The sequence below is a fragment of the Populus trichocarpa genome, chromosome 6 (genome assembly GCF_000002775.5).
Source record: "Populus trichocarpa isolate Nisqually-1 chromosome 6, P.trichocarpa_v4.1, whole genome shotgun sequence".
Lineage (NCBI taxonomy): Eukaryota > Viridiplantae > Streptophyta > Magnoliopsida > Malpighiales > Salicaceae > Populus > Populus trichocarpa.
Window position 1 is genome coordinate 1247289 of NC_037290.2, and position 24068 is coordinate 1271356.

Consider the following 24068-nt stretch of genomic DNA (forward strand, 5'->3'; position numbering starts at 1 on the left):
ATAAGAGAGCATAAAAAACAAAGACTAGGATTTGAATCTAGATGTAACAAGCCATTTAACAATATTTGCTGACCAAACATGTAACAAGCCATCAACCATGGAAAAACTGTGACCATTGACTTGAGAGTACTAGCTAGGCACAAAGTCGTGCATCATCTAGCTAGATGAAAGAGGTCAAAACAACAGCAGCAACACTAAAGGGATGATATAAATACAACAACAGTACTAAGGTCCATCATGACCACTGGATTTGAATCCAATGTTTGATCTTGGACGTTGACTCAAACCATCGGTCTTCTGAACTTGATTTCCCTTTACATGATTGTGCATGGCGCCGAGGGATAGTACTCTTCACAAACATATGCACTTCTGCACAGATAGTAACCCCTACTTCGGCAACTACAACAACCGTCTTCCCATATATCACACACCGCCCTTCTACAAGGTACAGGACAATATGGAGGTACTGTTGGCATGCAATAGTGATGACAACATGGGCCTCGGCGGCATTTTTCACAACATGGGCATGGTTCTGGTTTTGGTTCTGGTTTTGGTTTTGGTTCTGGTTTTGTTTCTGGTTTTGGTTCTGGTTTTGGTTTCGGAGGCGGCTTGATCTCAACGCACTTGACAGTTCGACCTCCTTTGCAGTATATTTTTTTCTTGATCTTTTCAGGACAGCAACACACCACAGTGATTGTTACTGTGTTTTCCTTCTTGTCATATGTCTGGTTCTGGATTTCTCTTGTTCATTAATTAACATCATCAAATCCACAAAACTTAGTCACTTCCTTTGGTAATAAAAACAACTCAAACCTAGCACTGTTCTTAAAGAGAAAAAAGAAAGACTCACGAGGGATACCACACAGTACTTTCTTGATTTTCTTGTGGCATTTTTCGCATCCAAGGTCAACCACCTTGATCACCATCGTTGTGACTTTCTGTAACAGTACTAGTTAGTGCATGCATTTCATATAGGACCTCACCATGATTAATCCCAATAGAAAACATAAAACAACGTCGTCATGATAAATTTATAGGCAGAAAGATTGGAAGAACTCAAAACATGTTCTGACATGGAAGAATCCGCTGTAGAGATTATATATCAAGAACTTGTACATATATAGGACATCCACGTAAAAAGAAGAAAAGCCAAATTAAGAGGATGCATTAATTAAAAGATAAATTAACGCACACAAATATATATCATACCGTTTCCACCATGGTTTTGTGTATGCTTTGATCCGATGAGACGATGGAAATACTGAGAGTATATATATACTATATAGAGGTTGGGGGTGGGGGGGGGGGGGGGTTTAATTTAATTAAGATAAATACATGTGAGACATGTGATTGTCCTTGCATTTTTAGACCAATAAGATGAGGAGATGTGGACTTGGGAGTGGAAACCATCATAAATATCGTCGTTGCTGACCCAACAATCCTTCATTTGCAAGAGATGGTTTTGAACTTTTGATGTGCACATCTCACCTTCTATTTTGTTAATCAATTCAAAGGTTAAGCTAAAGGATAGCCAGGGTTAAAGAAATTGAGGTTGGGGTGGGGTGGGGGGTGGGGGGGGTTAATTTAATTAAGATAAATACATGTGAGACATGTGATTGTCCTTGCATTTTTAGACCAATAAGATGAGGAGATGTGGACTTGGGAGTGGAAACCATCATAAATATCGTCGTTGCTGACCCAACAATCCTTCATTTACTATAAAGAATTGTTTCTTAAAATTATTCAAAATAAAAAATCATTCTATGAATAAAATGGTTCGAAATATCTATACTATGAAAAAAAATCAATATAAAATTGAATGTTTTAAAAAAACTAACTCGTTTATAATACTTTCATTGTCTAACTCGACCCAAAGATTATATAGATATTATAGATGATAACAAGTTAAAAATTTTAAAAAATAAATATCACGGTCAGAAAATTAAACTAGCATATATATCCTACAAAAATAAATTTAAATATTTGTTATTATATGTCTTGTTATTTATTTATTTTTATTTTTTTCCAATTGATTCTTTCATTTTAATTAATTGATTCAAGTAATGTATTAAGCCTAAATTGTTTGTTAAAACTCATAACAAAACTTTAAGTTAATTTATGAGCATAAATCTTAGTTCTAATTAAACTCAATTCATAAAAAAATTGCAACATAAACTTAATTTGTAAATAAATATAATATTCATAAAATATTTAACCTAGTTAGATATATCTTATGAGTACCCATGGGGTCCTGGCGGAGCGGTTAGGCGCGCTCTCGTCGCTTACGAGGTCTGGGGTTCGACCCCTCTCTTCGTCTGCAGCCGGCCCTTTAGGGAGCACTTGCCACCCGGCACGAAAATGGATTAGTCTGGGCCAGCGCTCAAGATATCCTTGGTTCTATAAAAAAAAAAGATATATCTTATGAGTCGATAGGGTATAAATAAAAAAATAAATAGGTGAAATTTACAAAACATTAAAAATTATGTTGGAAATATCAAACATACTTCACCGAATCATATTTATGAACACCGCTAATATAAAGGTTGTATTGTATCTATCCTAAGGTACATTAGTTTGGTGATGTTCATTTATGCTCCATGGACGCCCACCCCCTGCACATGGCATGGGTCCCAAGTGCTTTATAAAATATTAATGAAGTGTTTAAAAGTAGAGTAGTAACTATAGATATTTAAAGTGTTTTTTCTGATTGAAATTATATTAAAATAATATTTTTTAAAATTTTAAAAATTATTTTGACATCAGTACATCAAAACAATTTGAAAATATTAAAAAAATAATTTAAATTATGATTTTTCATATATAATTGTGATTTTTTTAAATATTTCATGTTGTGCTTTTTTAAAATATATATATTCTTAAAAAAAATACTAAACTAAAAAATTATTTTTTTATTGTTGATATTAACACATCAAAATATTAAAATAAATTAAAAATATTCAATTACCATCTTTCCAACTTAAACACAATTTTATATATACTAGTTACATGACCCACGCGATGCCGTGGGTCAATTTTTTTGCATAAAAATATTAAAAAATGCTAAGATCTAAAAATGTTAGATTTTTTTGCAAAGTTATACCCAAGAGTCTTGGGTTTGGCTGCAACGCCTGACCTAAAAATGATATTTATAATATTAATAATAACATTAAACTTTCATGACCCAAGTTTAAATGGGTCTTACTGCAATATTAGACCTAATAGTCTTGGATATGGGTCTGACTGCAAGGTCGTGTCATAAAAGTGTGATAATTAAATAGATTAATTAAAAAAAAACAAAGAAAAAAAACCACCAGGAAGAAAAAAACTAATGAAGAAAAAAAAATCTGAATTAACTGGATTAACCCATCAAACCTGAGATCCGTATCATAAAATTCTGATAACTAAATAGAAAAAAATTTAATATTAACAACCTTTTTATTGTGAACTGCATACAATATTACAGAAGAACAAAAATAATGAGGAAAAAGAAAAACAATCTGAATTAATTGGGTTAACCCATCAAATCAGGTTAACCCGTCAAACCTGAAATTCATGTCATAAAAGTGTGACAGCTAAATAGAAAACGATTTACATAAATAAAGGGAAAAAACAATTTTTTTTAAAAAAAAAAGACAGCTCAGCGTTTCACTGTGGAGTGCATTGTGCAGTGCACAGTGAAACACTGAGCAATTTTAGTATATGTTATAATAATAATAATAATAATAATAATAATAATAATAATAATAATAATAATAATATATAAGTAAAAAAAAAAGATTAATTAAAAAGGACAAAACAAAGAGAAAAAAAACCTACAGGAAGAAAAAAACTAATGAAGAAAAAGAAAAAAAAATCTAAATCAACTGCGTTAACCCGTCAAACCTGGGATCCATGTCATGACAGTCTGATAATTAAACAGAAAAAATTTAATATTAAGAAACTAAATTAAAAAAAACTAAAGGCATCAACTTTTTTACTATGGACTGCACTGTGCAGTCCACAGTAAAAGGCTTAAAAAAAGAAAAGAAAAAAAATAAAGGCATACGCTACGGGTTTTATTTTTTCCTTGCATAAAAAACATCAAAAAATGCTAAGATCTAAGAGTGTTAAGTCTTTCAGCAAAGATATACCTATGAGTCTTTAGTCTAGCTGCAACGCTTGGCCCAAGAGTAATATTTATAATATTAATAATAATATTAAACTTACATGACTCAAGTTTAAGTAAGTCTGGTTGCAACACCGGACCCAAGAGCCTTAGATGTGGGTCTGGCTGCAAAGTCGTGTCATAAAAGTGTGATAATTAAATAGATTAATTCAAAAGAAAAAAAACAAAGAAAAAAAACCAACATGAAGAAAAAACTAATGAAGAAAAAGAAAAAAAATCTAAATTAACTGAGTTAACCCTTCAAACCAGGTTAACCCGTCAAACCTGAGATTCATGTAATGAAAGTTTGATAACTAAATGGAAAAAAAAAATTGACGGGTTAACCCAGAATTAACTGGGTTAACCTGTCAAGCCCGTGATACGTGTCATAAAAATCTGATAATTAAATAGAAAGAAATTTAACATTAACAAACTAAGCTAAACAAAAAAATTAATTAAAAAGAAAAAAAGCAAAAAAAAATTTCAGGTTAACTCGTCAAACCGAGTTAACCCGTCAAATTCATGATCCGTGTCATGAAAGTTTGATAACTAAATAAAAAAATTTAACTTTAACAAACTAAATTAAACAAAAAAATTTTATCAAAAGAAAAAAATACGAAAAAAAAAAGCAAAATAAAAAAGGCATAAAGGCATAAAAAACAGGAACAAAAAAGAACAAAAAAACCGAAAATAAATGAGTAGTTTTAGTATATGTTATAATTATAATTATAATATAATATAATATAATAATAATAATAATAATAATATAATAATAATAATATTATTATTATTATTATATATTATTATAATTATTGTATTGTTATTATTATATTATATAGGTGTAATGAAAATAAAAGGAGCGGAACGTCTAGAGTATGTTATAATATAATATAATATAAAATGTTGTGGGCTCCAGAAATTGTCCATGAGTGCGAAACTACAAAAGAAATTATCCAATCAATCCAACGTCCTAGCCTATTATTGTCAATTTACAATTATTGTAAACTTACAGTGTCGTGGAAAAAAAAGAAGGTGATTTTACTTTGAAATTTATGCCACCACGGGTCATGGAAGACATTGTTAGGTACCAAAAACTATTTTTGTTTAAAATTAATTGTTTTATATTCTTAAAAATTTTTAAAAACCAATTTAATACATTTTCAATCCAAATATAATTTTAAAATGCACTCAAATATAATTTTAAACACAAAATCAAACGAAGCCCGGAAGAAAGCAGCCATTGAACATTTTCTAATTTGAAATATCAGTGGCGTGGCCTCGTCATATAAGAAGGTGATTTAATTATAAATCGGGTTTCCATAAACATTAAGCTTAGCTCTTTGCTCACATAACAAGACTAGAACTGATTATAGGCACATGGAATACCTGACCAATCTCTTTTATTGTATTTTTGTTAGTTTAATATATTTTATAGTCAATCGATTGATTAAAAGTGACATTATTTGTCCCTCCTTACTAGCTGAATTTTGGCTTTGCATTCTCGTGCTTTCAAATACCCTGGATAATTCACCACTCCTCCATGTTAAGTAATTAGGGTTGGTTGAGGATTTTTTTTTTTTTATTGTTTCTCTTTGTAGACTAAAACAAGCTACCCCAATTATATTTGATGGCGTCTAGCTCAACTAAAAAATTAGTCTCTTTGAACAAACTAGTATACTTGGCTAATCCCTAAGTTTTTGGTATAAGCAGCGAGGGTGAGTAGCTGATATAAACAGTCAAACCAATAAGTCGGGTCCATGTTTTGTCACTATAACTCATAAGATAAGACGAACTGTCCACCCAATGAGCTATCCACCTGAAATTACTATGATAAAGTGCTTGGTTTTTTTTTCACCCATGCCTTCTCATCTAGGTTGTTCCACTCTTCGCTTAAAATCAGCCCAATATTGAACCACAAAAAATTATTAAAAACTTCTCTCGATGTCTCCAAGTGATTGACTATTCATATAAATAGTAGAGGAACACAACACCGTATCGCTCTCTTTCCATTCAATATATAATGGTTTAGGGCTAAAAGAGTTTCAGCTAAGATAACTGAGATGAGGTTATTCTTTGTCCATTCATACTCAATGAAGGCGTTGACAACTTGAACTCTAATGATCCTAACGACTTCTGAAGGAAACAAAACTAACTCGGAGATGGCGAAAGCAACTACTTGATATTTCTCTTCTCTTAGCTTTCCATTGTCTTTATCTGTCTTCAACTTATTCTCAATCAACCTCCACTAAAATCCTCCATTAGACGTCCTATATTGATCAACTTGGTTTAAATGAATTAATTTTACGACCTCGACAATTTTGTTCTCAATTCTTTATCTGAAATATACTTTGTGAGGGTTATTTGTGAAGTTTAAAATATGAGCATACTCTTTAATAGTAAGGGTCATGTCAATATCTCCGAAAGTGAAACATATATAACTTAAATTCAAAAAATACATTGACTTGCTGAAATTTGAACTAGGATCCTTATTAGGTGGGCAATTCTCTCATACTTCTTCTCAAACAAAGTCTCATCTACATACCCTAGGACTGACACAAGCATCTTTATATTGTCTATAAAGTAATATACTTTGGTTATGTGCGATAGTTCCCGACCTCGGTCCTTCAGCAATCCTCTTCAACTAATTGTATCATCTTGAATCTTTCCCCATCCTCAGAGAAAGTTATGGAAGTCATGGTCTTAGCTCAAAAAACCTGCAGAGTTCAGGATTTTAATCAGGTTTCCTCTAATGCAAAATGAATTATTAAGGAGTCCATACCTTAAAAGCAGGCTCTAGATTATTACATGAGGGGCAAGTTCACTATCTGATCTCAAAAGGGTTTATGATTTGTCTAGTGACCACCTTTCATGAAGGCAGTATAAGGGTTTACAAGAAATGGTTGGGGCATAGTGTGACCGTCCTTATCAAGTAAACGCTCAACTCATAGTTGGATGTTTCATGAATCGGAACCCCGACTAAAAGTCATGAGACAGACCGCTACTCCCCACTTAACCTAGAATTCGGTTTATTCAAAAATTAAGATGCATTAAGGCATTAATCTATACCCGATGTACTTATATATGAGAAATATATAAAAATGCATTGCTAAAACAGTAAAAAGAAAAATATGCCTAAGTTAAATTAAACAGGCCAACAAAATAAATAGGCAAATAATCAAACAAGCAAAGTTTAGTCCAACAAGACAAGTCCCCTATGGAGTCACCATCCTATCGTGACAACATCGTGTGGCGCAGCTACCTCCTGGAATTGAGGGGGTTTTGAGTTTAATCATAAAGTTATGTTTATATAGTTCAGGAATCACCACATAGTATTATGATCATTAGAAAACCTAATGGTCTGTGAGAGTCTGGTAAAAGAATTAGTTGTGCAAGGAGAAGATGCATTACTCTTAGTACACCCTACCTAAGATAAACTGCATTGTTGATTGATTGTTTTTCTATGTCATGTTTCCATTTGTTGGTCTCATCTATGATTCAAGGCAAATCTCTCTTTGTGAGGAAGTCTCTAACTTATTGGGTTAAATCTTAATTGTTTTAAGGCCCGTATTTAGCATCCCATTTATTTTCTATGTTGTATCTTTAATACTTGAGGATATACTTTACAGTATAATTTTATACTCTCAAATATTAAATTCTTACAACTAAATTATAACTCTCTAAATATAAAAACTAATTGTTGTGAGATTTTTGGTATTTTGATCAAACCCTAATGAAAAATTATAATCCAGTTATGATATACATTTTACATTTTTAAAACATGATAAAAAATATGATTTTATCCCTAAACAACTTTAGATTTTTCTAACAAGATCTTAGAAATTGCCGAATAATTTTGTTTTATTATTTCCACTACATGCATGATATTCAAAAACCCTAAAATTCCTTGCAATACAACATTGTCGCATTGTTGAGTTTTCCAATAAGAATTGAATTGATGATCATAGAGTGATGGTGATAAAGATATTTTGATCACATGATATATTAAAAAAATTAAAATACCATATTTATATGAATAACCAATAGTTTATTTTATAATGATCTTAAGTTTTTATAATTGAAATAATAAATTATGTCATAACCTAATTTTTGAATAAATATTAAAAAAATAGATTTAGTTGAGAATTGGGTTAAGATAACACAAATTTAAAGTTCAAGGTTGAAATTTTTAAAATTTGAGAGTTAATAAGTTTAGGAATTTAATTAAAATTTAGATTATTTTAATTAATGAAATCTAGTGCTTAATTGAAGAATTAATGAGTTTGAGGACTTAATTAAATTTTGATTTAATTAATTAAAGAAATCAGGGGTTTAATTAAAGAAACACCAAAGTTTGGAGCTGATTTAAGGAAAAATTGCTAGAAAAATAAAGTTCAAGGACCAAATTGAATAGTCCAGAAATCCAGAACTGTTGTGTAAATGGCATTATAACTCAGGGATTCAAATTGAATTTAATGTAAGGGCACAATTAGAAATTAATTATTACTGATTAAGATCCAAATTGTTGAGTTTAAAATGTTTAGGGACCAAAGTGAAAAATTGTCATTTCCCCAGGATACCAACGACACCGTTTGGAGGCACTGTTCATCATCCCTTCATTTTCGCGGAGAGGCAGCCGATTCAACAGGAAAATCACAGTGCAGCCGATCCAAATCGTGACCATGTCTTCTGTCACTATTACCACGATCTCGTTCGTGGAGGTGATGGTTTTTTAAGCTCTCTGGCCTTATAAAAGGCAGGGCAGAGCAGAGAACATGAAGGGGGGTTTTTAACGAGAAACCTGGGAAAAACTCAAGTAAAACCTAGAGGAAAAACCCAGAAAATAGAGAGGGACGAACAGGCCAGGAACCAGGGAAGAAAACAGAAGCAGGAAGAGAGGAACGCAAGCAAAAACAAGGAAGAAAAACCCAGAAAACAGAGGAAAACCAGAGCAAAAACTGATAAATATTAGGAAATGTATGAAAGAGAAGACTGAATTGTATTATTATCATTGAATGACGTTGGCTATATAATAGCCTTACATAACAGAATTAACAAGAAATATGCAGCCCACGTTTAACAACTCCTAGAAACATGGTAAGACTAAATCAAATAATAACAGCACCCTTTACAGTAGGGATTTATTTAGACTAAGCAATAATGAACCAAATCAACATTGCCTCCCTTTAACTGAATGCTATAAGCATTAGTTTATATCATTCTCAGAACAAACTCCTAATAACGCTCGCAGCTTCAAAAAAGCATCTAGCTTGAGTGGCTTTGTCATTATATCAGCTATTTGATCTTGTGTGTTGCAGTAAATTAACTCCACAATACCAGCCTTAGTAAGCTCCTGAAGAAAATGAAAACGCACATCGATATGCTTACTACGACCATGCATTACTGGATTTTTCGAAAGCTTGATTGCAGAACTACTATCACAATGAATAATAGTTGTTTTGTCTTGATTCAGTCCCAGCTTTTCCAGAACTCTTTTCAACCATACTGTTTGGCAAGCACATGAAGCTGCAGTAATAAATTCAGCCTCAGTGGTAGATAGACTTACTACTGGTTGTTTCTTTGATAGCCAAGATATTGTTCCTGAACTCAATAAAAATACATAGCCTGAAGTGCTTTTCCTATCTCCTAAATCTCCAACATAATCACTATCTGTGTAGGCAACAAGATCATTGTTTCCTCCCTTCTTATAAAAAATTTCCAAAATCAAGTGTTCCCTTCAAATATCTCAGCACTCTTTTTGCCACCTGCAAATGAAACTCAGTTGGATTCTCCATATATCTACTTATAAGACTGACTACGAACATCATGTCTGGTCGTGCAGCAGTGAGATACATGAGACTACCCACCATTTGTTTAAAGTGAGTCTTGTCTACTTTAACTCCACCTTCATCCTTCACGAGCTTACAACCTAGAACAATAAGATTATGAACTGAATTGCTTTTATCCATTCCAAATCGTTGCAACACCTCTGACGCATACTTTTTCTGAGTAATAAACACACCAGTAGATTTCTGCAAAACTTTAAGGCCCAGAAAATACCTCATTTTGCCAAGATCAGTCATGTCAAACTTATGCTTCATGAAATTTTAAAATTCTGAGATCATTAATTCATCATTGCCGATATAAATCAGATCATCAACATACAAATTGATAATCAAAAGGGTACCTTCTTTTCTTGTCTTGGTGAACAAAGTATGCTCATAGTCACACTTTTCAAAACCTTCTTTCATGAAATATGCTTCTATTCGACTGTACCAAGCACGTGGTGCTTGCTTAAGCCCATAAAGTGCCTTTTTTAATTTATAAACCTTGTGTTCATGTCCTTTTTGCACATAACCACAAGGTTGTTCTAAAAAAACTTCTTCATTTAACTCACCGTAGAGAAATGCAGACTTTACATCCAGCTGATATATAGCCCATCCTCTTTAAGCTGCAAGAGCCACCACCAACTGAATTGTTTCCATGCGTGCTACAGGTGTGAATACTTCTGTATAATCAACCCCATACTACTGAGAATATCCCTTTACTACAAGCCTCGCTTTGTACTTGTCTACTGCACCATGTTCATTCAATTTGGTTTTGTAAACCCACTTCACGCCAACTTTCTTTCCCCCTGGAGGTAACTCCATTAATTCCCACGTACCATTTCGTTTTATGGCTTCCATTTTGACATCGATAGTTGTCCTCCATTTCTCACTTTTTACAACATCTTCAAAACGAATTGGATCAGGTGCTGCAAACATTGCTAGTTGCGTTGCAGTGTCATCTTCAGAGAGTCCTTCTCCTGTTTCATAGTCACGCATCCAAACTGATGGTCTTCTATTTCTTCGTTCATGCAAGCTAGGCAAACATGCAGCTAAAAAATCATCAGAAGGATTTGCTGCTGCTTCTGCTGTATTTATATCAAGATCAGATTCATGGCTTTCGTTCGGTTCTTCTTCTTCTACAGCTTCTGTTATAGAATGTTGATTAGAGCTACTGTGGTAGCCATCTACTGCATTAACAGCTGCATGTTCAGAGCCACTGTGATCGCCATTGTCTGCATGAGCAGCTGTATGCTCCTCTTCACCCCATTCCAAATTGCACCTGATTGCTGCATCATATTGTTTGTCCCAATTCCAACCTTTATCTTCTTCAAACACAACATGCCTATTGACTATGATCTTTTGTGATGCAGGATCATAAAGTCGGTAAGCTTTGGACTCTTCACTTACACCCAGTAAAACACAAGCCAAACTTTTATCATCTAGTTTTGCTCTTTTACTGTCAGGCACATGAACATGGCTGATACAGCCGAAAACTCTGAAATACACAATAGAAGGTTTGATGCCACCCCATGCTTCTTCTGGATTCTGATTTCTGACAGTCAATGTAGGACTTCAATTGAGGACATGCACTGTCCAATTAACTGCTTCAGACCAGAAAGTTTTCAAAATTTTCTTCTCAGAAAGCATGTTGTGTACCATATTCATTATAGTTCTGTTCTTGCATTCGGCGACTTCGTTTTGTTGAGGCGTGTAAGCTGCTGTTAACTGGCGTTGTATACCATTTATATCACAAAAGGTATTAAATTCTTATGATGTAAACTCTCCTTCTCTATCAGTACGTAGGCCTCTAATGAAAGTGTCTGTCTCCTTTTCAACATGAACTTTGAATCTCTTAAAAGCATTAAAGGTTTCTGATTTTGCTGCCAAAAAGAAAACCCATGTTTTTCTACTAAAGTCATCTGTAAAGGTGAGTAAATATCGTTTCTGGCTATTGGAGATTGGCTTGATTGGCCCACAAATATCGGCATGTATGAGCTGAAGAATTTGTGAAGCTCTCCAGGTGCTTTTCTTTGGAAATGGATCTCTTTGCTGCTTTCCTACTAGACAGTCCTTTCATAGCCTGGAAGGAGACGTGAATAATGGTAAACCATTCACCATTTGTTTCTGCTGAAGAGTTTTCAAGCCTGTAAAACTCAAATGTCCATATCTGCAATGCCAAAGTTGTACCATATCTTCAGTGATTGTGTTGAAACAAACGGTTTTTAATGGATGAGATGCAGCATGCAGCACAAACATCTGATTTGCTGACATCTTTGTGTCCATGATAAAACCTTGTTCATGATGAAACACCTTACACCTTCCATGTTAAAATAGAATATCCAGCCCCTTCTCCTGTAATTGCCCAATGCTCAGCAAATTGTTCTTCAGCTCCGGTAGAAAGAATACATTCGTGAAAATCTGTGTTTTGCCATTAACCTGCAGCCTGACATTTCCCTATCCCATTACAGCCATGCTTGCATTGTTGCCTAGTTTCACTGAATCTCTGAATTTATCATTCAAGTCTAAAAAATAGTCTTTCTTCCCACACATATGGTTGCTGCAGCCGGAGTCAAGAAACCACAAATCCTTGTTGCCGACGTTGTTCATTTCCACGTATGCTATTAGCAACATTTCTTCTTGAGTTTCTGCATAATTAGCTTCCTTTTCCTTGCTTGGACATTCCCATTGGAAGTGTCCAAGTTTGTGACAGTGGTAGCATTCCACTGTATTTTTGTTGAAATGTTGTCTGCTTCTTCCCCATCCCCTGCCTCTAGAGCTGCCACAGCCACGACTTCTTCCTCTAAATTGATCACCGTGAGTGATCTGCAATGCATGTTCTTCTTCAACATGGGTACTCATACGCTGTTTATGGGCAAGTAGGCTGCTTTGTAGCTCGTCAATGGTTAAGGTGTCTATATCCCTTGACTCTTCAATGGAACACACAACATAATCAAATTTTTGCGTCAAAGATCGCAAAATCTTTTCAACAACAGCAGTATCTCCTTTGTTTTCACCGTTGGCCTTCATTTTATTTGCTATGGTAAGAGTCCTAGCAAAATATTCATTCATCGATTCTCCTGCCTTCATGTGGAGAATTTCAAAATCCTTTTGAAGTGCTTGTAACCATGCACGTTTGACTCTGGTCGTTCCTTGAAATTTTTGTTTCATGGAATCCCATATGTTTTTTGTTGTATCTTTGTTAAGAATCGTTTCCAGGATTGAACGATCTAATGCTTGAAATAGATAGTTTTTGGCCTTCAAGTCTTTTAGCGTCTGATCTTCACTATGCTTTCTCTGAGCATTTGTGAGAATAATACCTTCTGCTGCAGCAGGAACTCCATTCTCTATCAAGCCCCAATATTCCTTTGACCGTAACAAGTTTTCCATAAGCATTGCCCAGTGATAATAATGCCCATCAAAACATGGAACTGCTGGTTGCACAAATAAACTTTCTGTCGTCATACTTGAAGACTGCTGCTTCACACTTTAATCAGGCCCGCTAAGGTGCTCTGATACCAAATGATAAATATTAGGAAATGTATGAAAGAGAAGACTGAATTGTATTATTATCATTGAATGACGTTGGCTATATAATAGCCTTACATAACAGAATTAACAAGAAATATGCAGCCCACGTTTAACAACTCCTAGAAACATGGTAAGACTAAATTAAATAATAATAGCACCCTTTACAGTAGGGATTTATTTAGACTAAACATTAATGGACCAAATCAACAAAAACAGAGGCAGAATCAGAGCAAAAACAAAGCAAAGAACCCGAGAAAGCTTGGGTCCTGCCAACCCCCGGTTCCAGGACCCTTACCATCAAAGTATTTGTCCAGAGTGGGGGAATTCAAAAGCACAGACCAAAAGCTTTCTTCCCGAACACAAAGAGCAAATAAAAAAAAGGCAAAGAGACAGAGCAGAGAAGGAAAGAAAAACAGAGGGGCAACCATTTCGTGCCTGCAGAAAAAGAACCCAAAAGACAGTGGAGCCACACCGGGAAACAAAAGAAAACAGCCACTGCGCCATCGTCTTCGGCGCCGTCCTCCGCTGCACAGGTAAGTTTCCATTCTCTGCATTCAATAAAACTTTCAAATGCAGTATGAAGGTAATTTAGAGTGTGTTTGGTATTGCGGTAGCTAATGTGGTTGTGGTTTGAAAAAATTTGTTTTATAAAAAGTAATTTTAGTTGAGGTTGGTTTGAAAAAATAGGTGTTTGGTTAAAACAGTGGTTGAAATTGAGGTTGAAGAAAAAGTAGTTTAATGTGTTTGGTTAAAAGTGCTTTTGCAATTGAGGTTAGAAAATAATTTTTAAAAATATATATTAATATTGATGGTTTTTAATTTAAATATTGTGGATTTAACTATTGCTATTACATCATGAAATAAATCATACTTTATATATAAAAAAATTTATTGTTCCATTAAACTATCTACAATTCAATTACGTACAAAATTCATCCGACAAGAACTACAAAATTAGATAAAATATTATCAGGAATAAAATTGAGATTATAATACAAGTAAATTTAATTCACCTTAAACTAATTTTAAAAAAACAAAAAAAAATTATTGTTCACGTTCACGTGAACAGTGCGAGTGAAATCAATTAACTACATTGATTTTTCAAAAAAAAAAACTATTCAGCGAACAGTGGAGGCATGCTCTACTGTTCACTGAACAATAGCATGAATTAGATTTTGGCCGTGCAGGAAGCAGCTCCTAGCTGCTTCCCCTTTTCTTGCGTTTCAAACGCAGCAGCATGTGGGACCCAACAAACAGTAACACGTGTTTATTATTAACCAAACAGCTTGTTACATGAAATCGCACGAAACGTGGACGTAACCACGTTGCCAAACGGTTTCTTAATTACCTTCACACTATTCATGCACGCGTGAATTTACTTCACGCGTGCTTCTTCTTCTTTTGCCCAGCTGGGCCATTGGCTTGGGCTAGTGGCCGGGCCGGCTGGCTGGGTTGAGCCCAGCCCATGTGGGCTGCGCTGGGCCCAGCCGCCCAAAAAATAAAAAAATAAAAAATAAAAAAATATAGAAAGTGTAGAAATAAAAATTTTGCATGTCTTAGAAAAAATATATTTTTATCAAGGTATTCACTGATATCAGGATTAGGAATAAAAAAAAATAAAAGTAAAATATATTGATTTTTTGTTGTACCTACGAATTTTTACCAACGCCAGAGTTGGAATTATTCATGGTGGAATTTTTACCAACGCCAAAGTTGGAAATATTCGAAATTGAATATTCACTGACGCTAGAGTTAGAAATATTATAAACAAATCATCATAGCATAAGCGAATAAATGTTTAGCAATTCAAGACAAAACCAGCAATGCAGTCTGTCTCAAGCAGAACATTGAAGGTGTGATAATATCTTCTCTTTTACGTAACCAGCCCCGTACTATAGAATCTTTGTTTAGCAGTCAGGTTTTCTAGTGACCATAATACTAGGTGGCGACTCCTTCAATAAGACCATTCCCTATCAAAGAACAAGATGCCAGAAATCTGTTCTTTTCCATGATTATTTTTAAGGCCACCGCGATGTCGGGTGCGACAACTTATATTAAAAAAAGCATGCAAAACTCGTAACCTAAATCATGAGACTGGAATAAACCCCTATAAAAAACTTGAAGATAATCACAAAATCAATATTAAAAAATACTAATGTAGAAGGATAAGATCGTACAAAGCTGAATCCCTAACAAATTAAATGTCAAAAGATGAAATCAATAAAAAAAACCAATTACACAAAAGGATCTAAAAAATTAAGCGTGAAAAAAATTTAATTAGAGGGATAAAATCTTCAATTGGAGAGTTAAATTGAATTGAAAAATAGATTTAATAGAAAGAAAAAAAAATCAAAAGAAAGATGATCAAACTGAAAAAAAAAACAACAAAAAAATTATTTGAAGGATAAAATTGAAAGTCAATAAAACTTCAACAAAAGTGTCAAGGAGAAGGAAAAAAAAGGACCGGAATGAAAAACAAAACACATAAGAAATTGCAATTAATGGACTAAATTGAAAAAAAAATTATAAAAGAAATAAAAATAAAATAAAAAAATGAAAGTAGAGAATCCAAGGAAAGCCATGGACCAAACCATTATCCATTATCTATGTATTAATTAGCCCATCACTTACATGGCTATACCTGGACTGGCTAGAAGCCCAGAGGCTAAAACAGGGCTGCAAGTAACACCTTATGCAGTTTATACCGGCTATCACTCTGCTGCGGGATAGATATTATTATTTTTAATAGAAATATACTTTCAAAAATATATCAAAAAAACATAAATAACCGCACTCTTAAATATTTACTTAGTGTTTCAAACATGGATTGAGATATAAATAAATATATATATATATATATATATATATGCGGCAATTTTAAAATAATTTTTTATATTTTAAAAAAGAAAATAAGAAGAAACATACTATTGATTTAAGAAATCAAACTGTAACCAAAACAGTGTTGTTATTCTTGAATCTGGAGTAGTAAAAATGTGTTTTATGATTGAGATTACTCGATTACTGTTACTCTTTTTCTTTTTCTTTTTCTTTTTCCTTTTTACATTATTATTGTTTCTTGTGATGTTGCGAGGAAAGGCCATGATTTTTATGTTGAAAAACAATGCTAGAGTAGGAATAACGTTGAGTGGTGGACCCAGGACACCATGTCACGGACAAGAACAGCGCAGGTGTGCACCAGAATTGATCATGATGAATCCAGAGAGGACCCGCAGAGGGATGGTTCCAAATGCCAAATGGGGTTGTTGCTTAGTGGACGCTGTCTTTGATAGTGATGCTCCCGCTCAAAGGCATCACAACCGTACATGTGGATGGAATCTGTCGAAAGCCCACCGGTGGGGGTCGTAGATGGTCGGTAGGAAACCTGGAAGGGGGCCCCGCTCTTCGAGAGAATATAATAAATAGACCTGGCAATCTGAAAGCTTTCGATATTGTTTTGAGATTTGGTTTTAAATATTTTATTTTCACTTTGTAATATAGAATTAATAAGTGCAGACTGCTGTTTATTTTTTTTTACTTCCATGTGAAAAGGACAAATAATAATAATGAATAAACAAAAAAAAATAACATACAAAATTTCTTCTAATTCATTTTTCCTGAAAATATTCACTGACGCCAGAGTCAGGAGTATTGTATATTTGGATTTGTGCGATATTTACCAACGCCAGAGTTGGAAATATTTATAGAAATTGTTCACTGACGCTAGAGACAGGAACATGAAAGGAAGAATAAAAAAGGGAAAAATGAGAACAAATTCTTAATAATTTTAGACAAAACCAGCAATGCAGTCTGCCATAGGTAGGACGCTTAAGAGGTGATAGCATCTTCCCTTTTGCGTAACCAGTCTCGTACCATAGAATCTTTGTTGACCAGTTAAGGTTCCTAGTGACCATAATACTAGGTGGCGACTCCTTGAACAAGATATTTTTCTCTAAAAGAACAAGATGTCAGATATCTGTTCTTTTATCATAAAGAGATTATTTTTAATTGGTCGCCGCGATGTTCGGGTGTGACAATATATATTAATAATAATATTAAACTTATATGACTCAAATTTAAGTGAGTTTGGCTGCAACACCGACCCAAGAGCCTTGGATGTGGGTCTGGCTAAAAGGTTGTGTCATAAGAGTGTGATAATTAAATAGATTAATTAAAAAGAAAAAAACCAACAGGAAGAAAAAAAACTAATGAAGAAAAAGAAAAAAATCTGAATTAACTGGGTTAACCCGTCAAACCAGGTTAATTCGTCAAGCCCGGGATACATGTCATGAAAGTCTGATAATTAAATTGAAAGAAATTGAACATTAACAAACTAAACTAAATGAAAAAAATTAATTAAAAAAGAAAAAAGGAAAAAAAAATCCGAGTTAACTCGTCAAACCAGATTAACCTGTCAAACCTGGGATACATGTCATGAAATTCTGATAACTAAATAAAAAAAATTAACATTAACAAACTAAATTAAATAAAAAAATTCATTAAAAGAAAAAAACACAAAGAAAAAAGCAAAAAAGAAAAAAACCCCATAAAGACATAAAAAATGAAAAAACAAATACAGCTCAGAGTTTCACTGTGGACTGTAGTGTGCAGTGCATAGTGAAACACTAATGCATTTACAACGAAAATAAAAGGCGTGATGAAAGTTAGAGTACTTTCCCCACGCCTTTTAGAGTATTGTTAATATCTGCTATCATTACGGGTTGAATATTATTTTTTTATAGAAAAAATAAATATATAGGTTTTTTCATTATATCTTTTAATGTAAGAAATTCTGATTATAAATAAATAAAAAAACCTATGTATACATTCAATTAAATAAATTGAGAATTATTTGTACTAATAAAAAAAATCGTTAATAATAACTAAAGACTAAACTTGAAAAATTAAGAGATAAACATAGATTAATATATTTAATCTAATAACATGAATCATGTACCTGGTTGTATTTGATAACTTTGTTTATTAGACGTAATCTTGTATTTAATTAAATAATAATAGAAATTGACACACGCAAAAATAATTGAATAAAATAAATAAATAAAATTTATACAGGGTTGCATAAATTATAAAAATAAATATTATTGTTTTATGGAAAAACCGACTAAAAACTAAATAATCAAGATAATTGCAGTTGATTTATTATTATTATTAAAGCATGTCGTTTTATTAGGAATTGACCGAGTAAATCAAATCATTCATAACATAGTCGGATTAAACGAGTTTAGTCACATCAATATTTTGTTTTTGCTTCAACTTGACATCTTCAAATCAAGAATTTTATGAATCTACCAATAAGTCGATGGAGATTTCCATAATTAACCCCTTCAAAATCTCCATTGCTTCCTTACATTTTCATTGACAGCTCGCCAACCTATCCCCACCAATTAATTAATGTGTAAAGGATCAGGGAACGAGTCAAATAACGTCAACCAATAATAATCTCCAGATTAAGAGCTTTACGTCCATGGCTTCATATAAAACTATATATACATCATGAAATTAAAGGAAATTGGTCTTCGATTATTATGTATGTTGATAAAGGGATTATTAATTCTTCTCTCCAAGTACGTACAATCCTAATTTATAGAATATATAATAATCCAAATTTTATTATCTGGTATGGATCATGAGGCATGGCTGAGCTTGCACCATTTTTTCCAGGAAATAAGAATGATCACGTTTACACCATAGAAGCAATCAAACAAACTAAGGTTTTCAATTTTATTTCGGTAGATATTTTATTTTTTTAATTGGAATGAAATGTTTTAGTTTCAAAGTGTTTCGACGTGCTGTTTCGTGGTTGTACTGTTCATATATATTCAACAAACATAATTCAAATTCAAGATAAATTAATTATAAATTATGCAATACAACACAATGCCAAACAAATATAATTTCAAATTTTAAAATATTTCTAAATAGTCAAGATTAAATAGATCTTTAACTTAAAGTAATTCAACTTAAACAAAATATCAAAATATTATGAAAGTAAAATGTTTTAATATAAATATTTTAAATATAAAGTTAGGTCAATGTTATCAAGGTTAATGAAATCTAAAGCATCCCTTGTTTTGCTCAAATTCCTACAAAGTATAAACATGAAAAAAACAACATGAATATAAACCATATATATTAGTGATAAATTTAATTATAAAAAATTAATATCATTGTTAATGAAAATAGTAATAATAATTTTCAATATTATTATTAATATCATTGTTAATGAAAATAGTAATGAAAAAGAGCTTTTTATATTTGGGTGGTTTAATTAATTAAATTAAACAAGGTTCAATTTGATTTAATGACTTTTTAAGAGCGGAACGGAACATGTGGAATGAAACCGGAACGTTCCAACCGAAATTTAGCCAAAAAATTCGGAATGGACTGAGATTGAAAATAAGATGAAAATTGTTCTGTTTTGTTTTATTTTTTAAATTGATATGAAATATTTCTATCATTCTGGATGAAACGAAATAAAATTAACAACCTTTTCAAACGATCAAGGATTGAAGAAAGCAATTGAAAGTGAAAGAAACGGAGGTGCACGCACCATTATCAGCACTAGCACTATCACCATGAAAAATGGATCCTTTTGCTTTTATTTGCAATAATTGTAAGTACGTACGTGACCCTATAAAAATATTTATACATCTCACCAACCATGTTGACCTTATCGTTTAATCACATAAGATGGTCAATCTGCGTAAAACATTATAAATTATATGAGTTTATTTATAAGATTGTATGGAATGAAAAATATATTATCAATTAATTAACAAAATTTGCATTTGGATAATACCATAGCCAGTCTTTAATTAGACGTCCCGCAAAACAGGTAGTTCCTTACTGACTGTATCTACGGGGAAGCAAATTAGAACCCCAACTTGAATGTTTTTCGTGATTGGTTTGGAGATTTAAGATAGTAAAAAGGGTTTCTCTTTGAAGACTTTGTTTGAAAAATGATTAAGATCTATTTGGGGTTTTTATTTTATTATATTTTGGATGGATAGCTAGTGTGTTCCTTTTTAATATGTTGGTACTAAAAATAACTTATATATTTTCATATAATTTTAATGTGTTCATATTACGAATAACTTTTTAAAAAAATATTATCTTAAGAAAAAAAATATTATAAGAAAATTATCATTAACAAAATATAATTATAAACACCGCTAATATATTAAGCATAAATCTTAGTTCTAATTAAATTTAGTCCATAAAAATTAGCAATATAAATTTAATTTGCAAGTATATATATAATATTCATAAAATATTTAACCTAGCAAGATATATCTAACTCCATCGTGTATGAATAAAAATTAAATAGGTGAAATTTACAAAACATTAATAATTGTGTTGGAAATGTCAAACATTCTTCGCCGAATGATTGTTATGAACACCGCTAATAAAAAGGTTGTATTGTATCTAACATAAGGAACATTAGTTTGGTGATGTTCATTTATGCTCTATGCACGCCCACCCCCCGCACATGGCATGTGTCCCAAGTGTTTTATAAAATATTAATGAGGTGGTTAGAAATACGGTAGTATTTATAATTTAAAATGTTTTTTTTTAATATATTAAAGTAATATTTTTTATGTTTTAAAAATTATTTAAATATTAGTAAAAAAAAGATAAACACGATATGAAAATAAAAAGAATTAATTTTAAAAAAGAAATAAAGAAATATTTTTAAATTTTTTAAAAACACTGTAACACGTTTACAAACATCCCTAATTCCTTATCCTTCGCTGTTATAGTCATCATTGGGTTTTGAATTCCTATGGAATGGCATTTTTTATATATAATTGTGATTTTTTTTTATTTCATGCTGTGCTTTTTTAAAATATATATATTCTTAAAAAAATATTAAATTAATATCTTTCCAACTTAAACACTATATATATATAAAACATCCTCTTGAGCATTTATATCGATTTGAAAAGAAGAAAGAGACAGAAGTGGTTAAGCGACGATAATAAATGAATGGTGCTACAAAAGATTAAAGGGAGGTGGCTATTTGCCAAATTTTAGGTTCTATTTTATTTTAAAAAAGTGGTTTTAAAAAAATTATTTTTTAAATTTTTTTGTGTTTGTTTGCTATTAAAAAAGTTGGTAAAAAAAATATTTTTCAGTTAAAAAAAAATTTAGCTTGGTTTCCAGAATAAACAGTATCTCCACTGTGTATTGGACCATATCTACCTAGTAAAAAAAATTCATTTTTCTAATTGTGTTTTACTCGAAAAACTAGTGTTTAATATTATTCAATAACACTACATAAATTAGAAAGAGATCGCGTGATGACGTACTATTTGCAGAATTTAATCGCAATTCAAATTTTATTTCTGATGATATTTTACCTGATTTTGTTGCACGCTCAAAAAATCATGAAAATTATAGTCTTTTTCGGATGAATTTCATACGTGATGAAATTATAGATAAGTTAATAGAACAATAAAAAATATTTGATATAAAGTATTATTTATTTAATGATGTAATAGTGGTACTTAAATTTACAATATTTGAATTAAAAACCATATATATATATATATATATATATATATATATATATATTAGTTATTTTATAACCTCAATTTGAAAAGCATGTTTAAGCAAACACATTAAATAATTTTTTATTCAACTTCAATTTCGCCTACAGTTTTAATCAAATATATATAAATATCAAATCAACCTCATCCAAAAATACTTTTTAAAAAATAACTTTTTTTCAAATCACAATCACAAAAGTTACCATAATACCACACACACTTTAAGTTTGATCGGGAACACGGGCACCGCTATAGTGCAACCTGTGTTTTTAAAACCAAAAATATATTTTGATGTTTTTTATTTTAAAACACAAGTCGCATGCTATGCATTTTAAATAGTAATTTTTAGTACATTTTGTTTTTGATACATAGATTAAAATATTTTATTTTTTATTTAAAAAATTAGTTTTTTTTTATATATTTTCATATAATTTTAATATATTAATATTAAAAATAATTTTTTAAAAAACAATATTATCCCAAACAAAAACAAATATTATAAGAAAACTATCATTGACAAAGTACGGTCGAATGATGTTGTTTCTGGGCATTTCATCCGGCAAAAAATGACTAGAGAATAGATGGAGAGGGGTTTTTTGAAACAGATAATATATAGCACTTTGGAAGAAAACATCCAAAGGGACTGCACAAAGATAAGACAGCATAAAAAACAAAGACCCATATTGGTAGTAAAGCTTCCCATATATCACACACCGCCCTTCTACAAGGTACAGGACAATATGGAGGTACTGTTGGCATGCAATAGTGATGACAACATGGGCCTCGGCGGCATTTTTCACAACATGGGCATGGTTCTGGTTTTGGTTTTGGTTCTGGTTTTGGTTCTGGTTTTGGTTTCGGAGGCGGCTTGATCTCAACGCACTTGACAGTTCGACCTCCTTTGCAGTATATTTTTTTCTTGATCTTTTCAGGACAGAAACCCACCACAGTGATTGTCACTGTGTTTTCCTTCTTGTCATATGTCTGGTTCTGGATTTCTCTTGTTCGTTAATTAACATCATCAAATCCACAAAACTGAGTCACTTCCTTTGGTAATAAAAACAACTCAAACCTAGCACTGTTTTTAAAGAGAAAAAAAGAAAGACTCACGAGGGATAGCACACAGTACTCTCTTGATTTTCTTGTGGCATTTTTCGCAGCCAAGGTCAACCACCTTAATCACCATCTCTGTGACTTTCTGTAACAGTAGTAGCTAGTTAGTGCATGCATTTCATATAGGACCTCACCATGATTAATCCCAATAGAAAACATAAAAAAACGTCATGATAAATTTATAGACAGAAAGATTGGAAGAACTCAAAACATGTTCGTCTGACATGGAAGAATCCGCTGTAGAGACTAGAGATTATCAAGAACTTGTACATATATAGGACCTCCACGTAAAAAGAAGAAAAGCCATACTAAGAGGATGCATTAAAAGATAAATTAACACACACAAATATATATATATCATACCGTTTCCACCATGGTTTTGTGTATGCTTTGATCCGATGAGACGATGGAAATATTGAGAGTATATATATAGAGGTGGGGGGAGGGGGTTAATTTAATTAAGATAAATACATCCGAGACATGTGAGGCTTTAATTTAATTGTCCTTGCATTTTTAGACCAATAAGATGAGGAAATGTGGACTTGGGAGTGGAAACTTGATGCAACCATCGTAAATATCGTCGTGCTGACCCAACAATCTTTCATCAGCAAGAGATGGTTTTGATGTGCACATCTGATCACCTTCTATTTTGTTAGTCAATTCAAAGGTTAAGCTAAAGGATCGATAGCCAGGGTTAAAGAAATTGATACTAACATTTATTTTTTAAAAAAATTATTTTTCTTAATGTTTTAGGTTACTATAAAGGATTGTTTCTTAAAATTACTCAAAATAAAAAATCATTCTATGAATAAAATGGTTCGAAATATCTATACCATGAAAAAAATATCAATATAAAATAAGGGTGTTTTAAAAAACCAACCCGTTTATAAT

At 32.0% G+C, this 24068-nt stretch overlaps 4 protein-coding genes across 5 annotated transcripts in view; 2 read left to right on the forward strand and 2 right to left on the reverse strand.

Moving 5' to 3' along the window:
* LOC112328008 (uncharacterized) overlaps positions 1 to 24068 on the forward strand; it is a 47222-nt gene that overhangs the window by 13266 nt on the left and 9888 nt on the right. The window lies entirely within an intron of this gene.
* Positions 1 to 24068, reverse strand: part of LOC18099774 (leucine-rich repeat extensin-like protein 3) — a 121072-nt gene that overhangs the window by 65 nt on the left and 96939 nt on the right. The window lies entirely within an intron of this gene.
* LOC18099769 (protein PYRICULARIA ORYZAE RESISTANCE 21) lies at positions 4 to 23567 on the reverse strand. Its single transcript, XM_024603826.2, has 3 exons — positions 23541 to 23567; positions 23175 to 23262; positions 4 to 739 (listed from the first exon to the last, which is right to left on the reverse strand). The coding sequence occupies exons 1-3, from the start codon at positions 23550 to 23552 to the stop codon at positions 315 to 317; spliced, it is 525 nt and encodes a 174-aa protein (XP_024459594.1). The 5' UTR covers positions 23553 to 23567; the 3' UTR covers positions 4 to 314.
* Positions 13609 to 17101, forward strand: LOC127905443 (uncharacterized). The gene is made up of 2 exons (XM_052453721.1): positions 13609 to 14030; positions 16631 to 17101. The coding sequence occupies exons 1-2, from the start codon at positions 13691 to 13693 to the stop codon at positions 16861 to 16863; spliced, it is 573 nt and encodes a 190-aa protein (XP_052309681.1). The 5' UTR covers positions 13609 to 13690; the 3' UTR covers positions 16864 to 17101.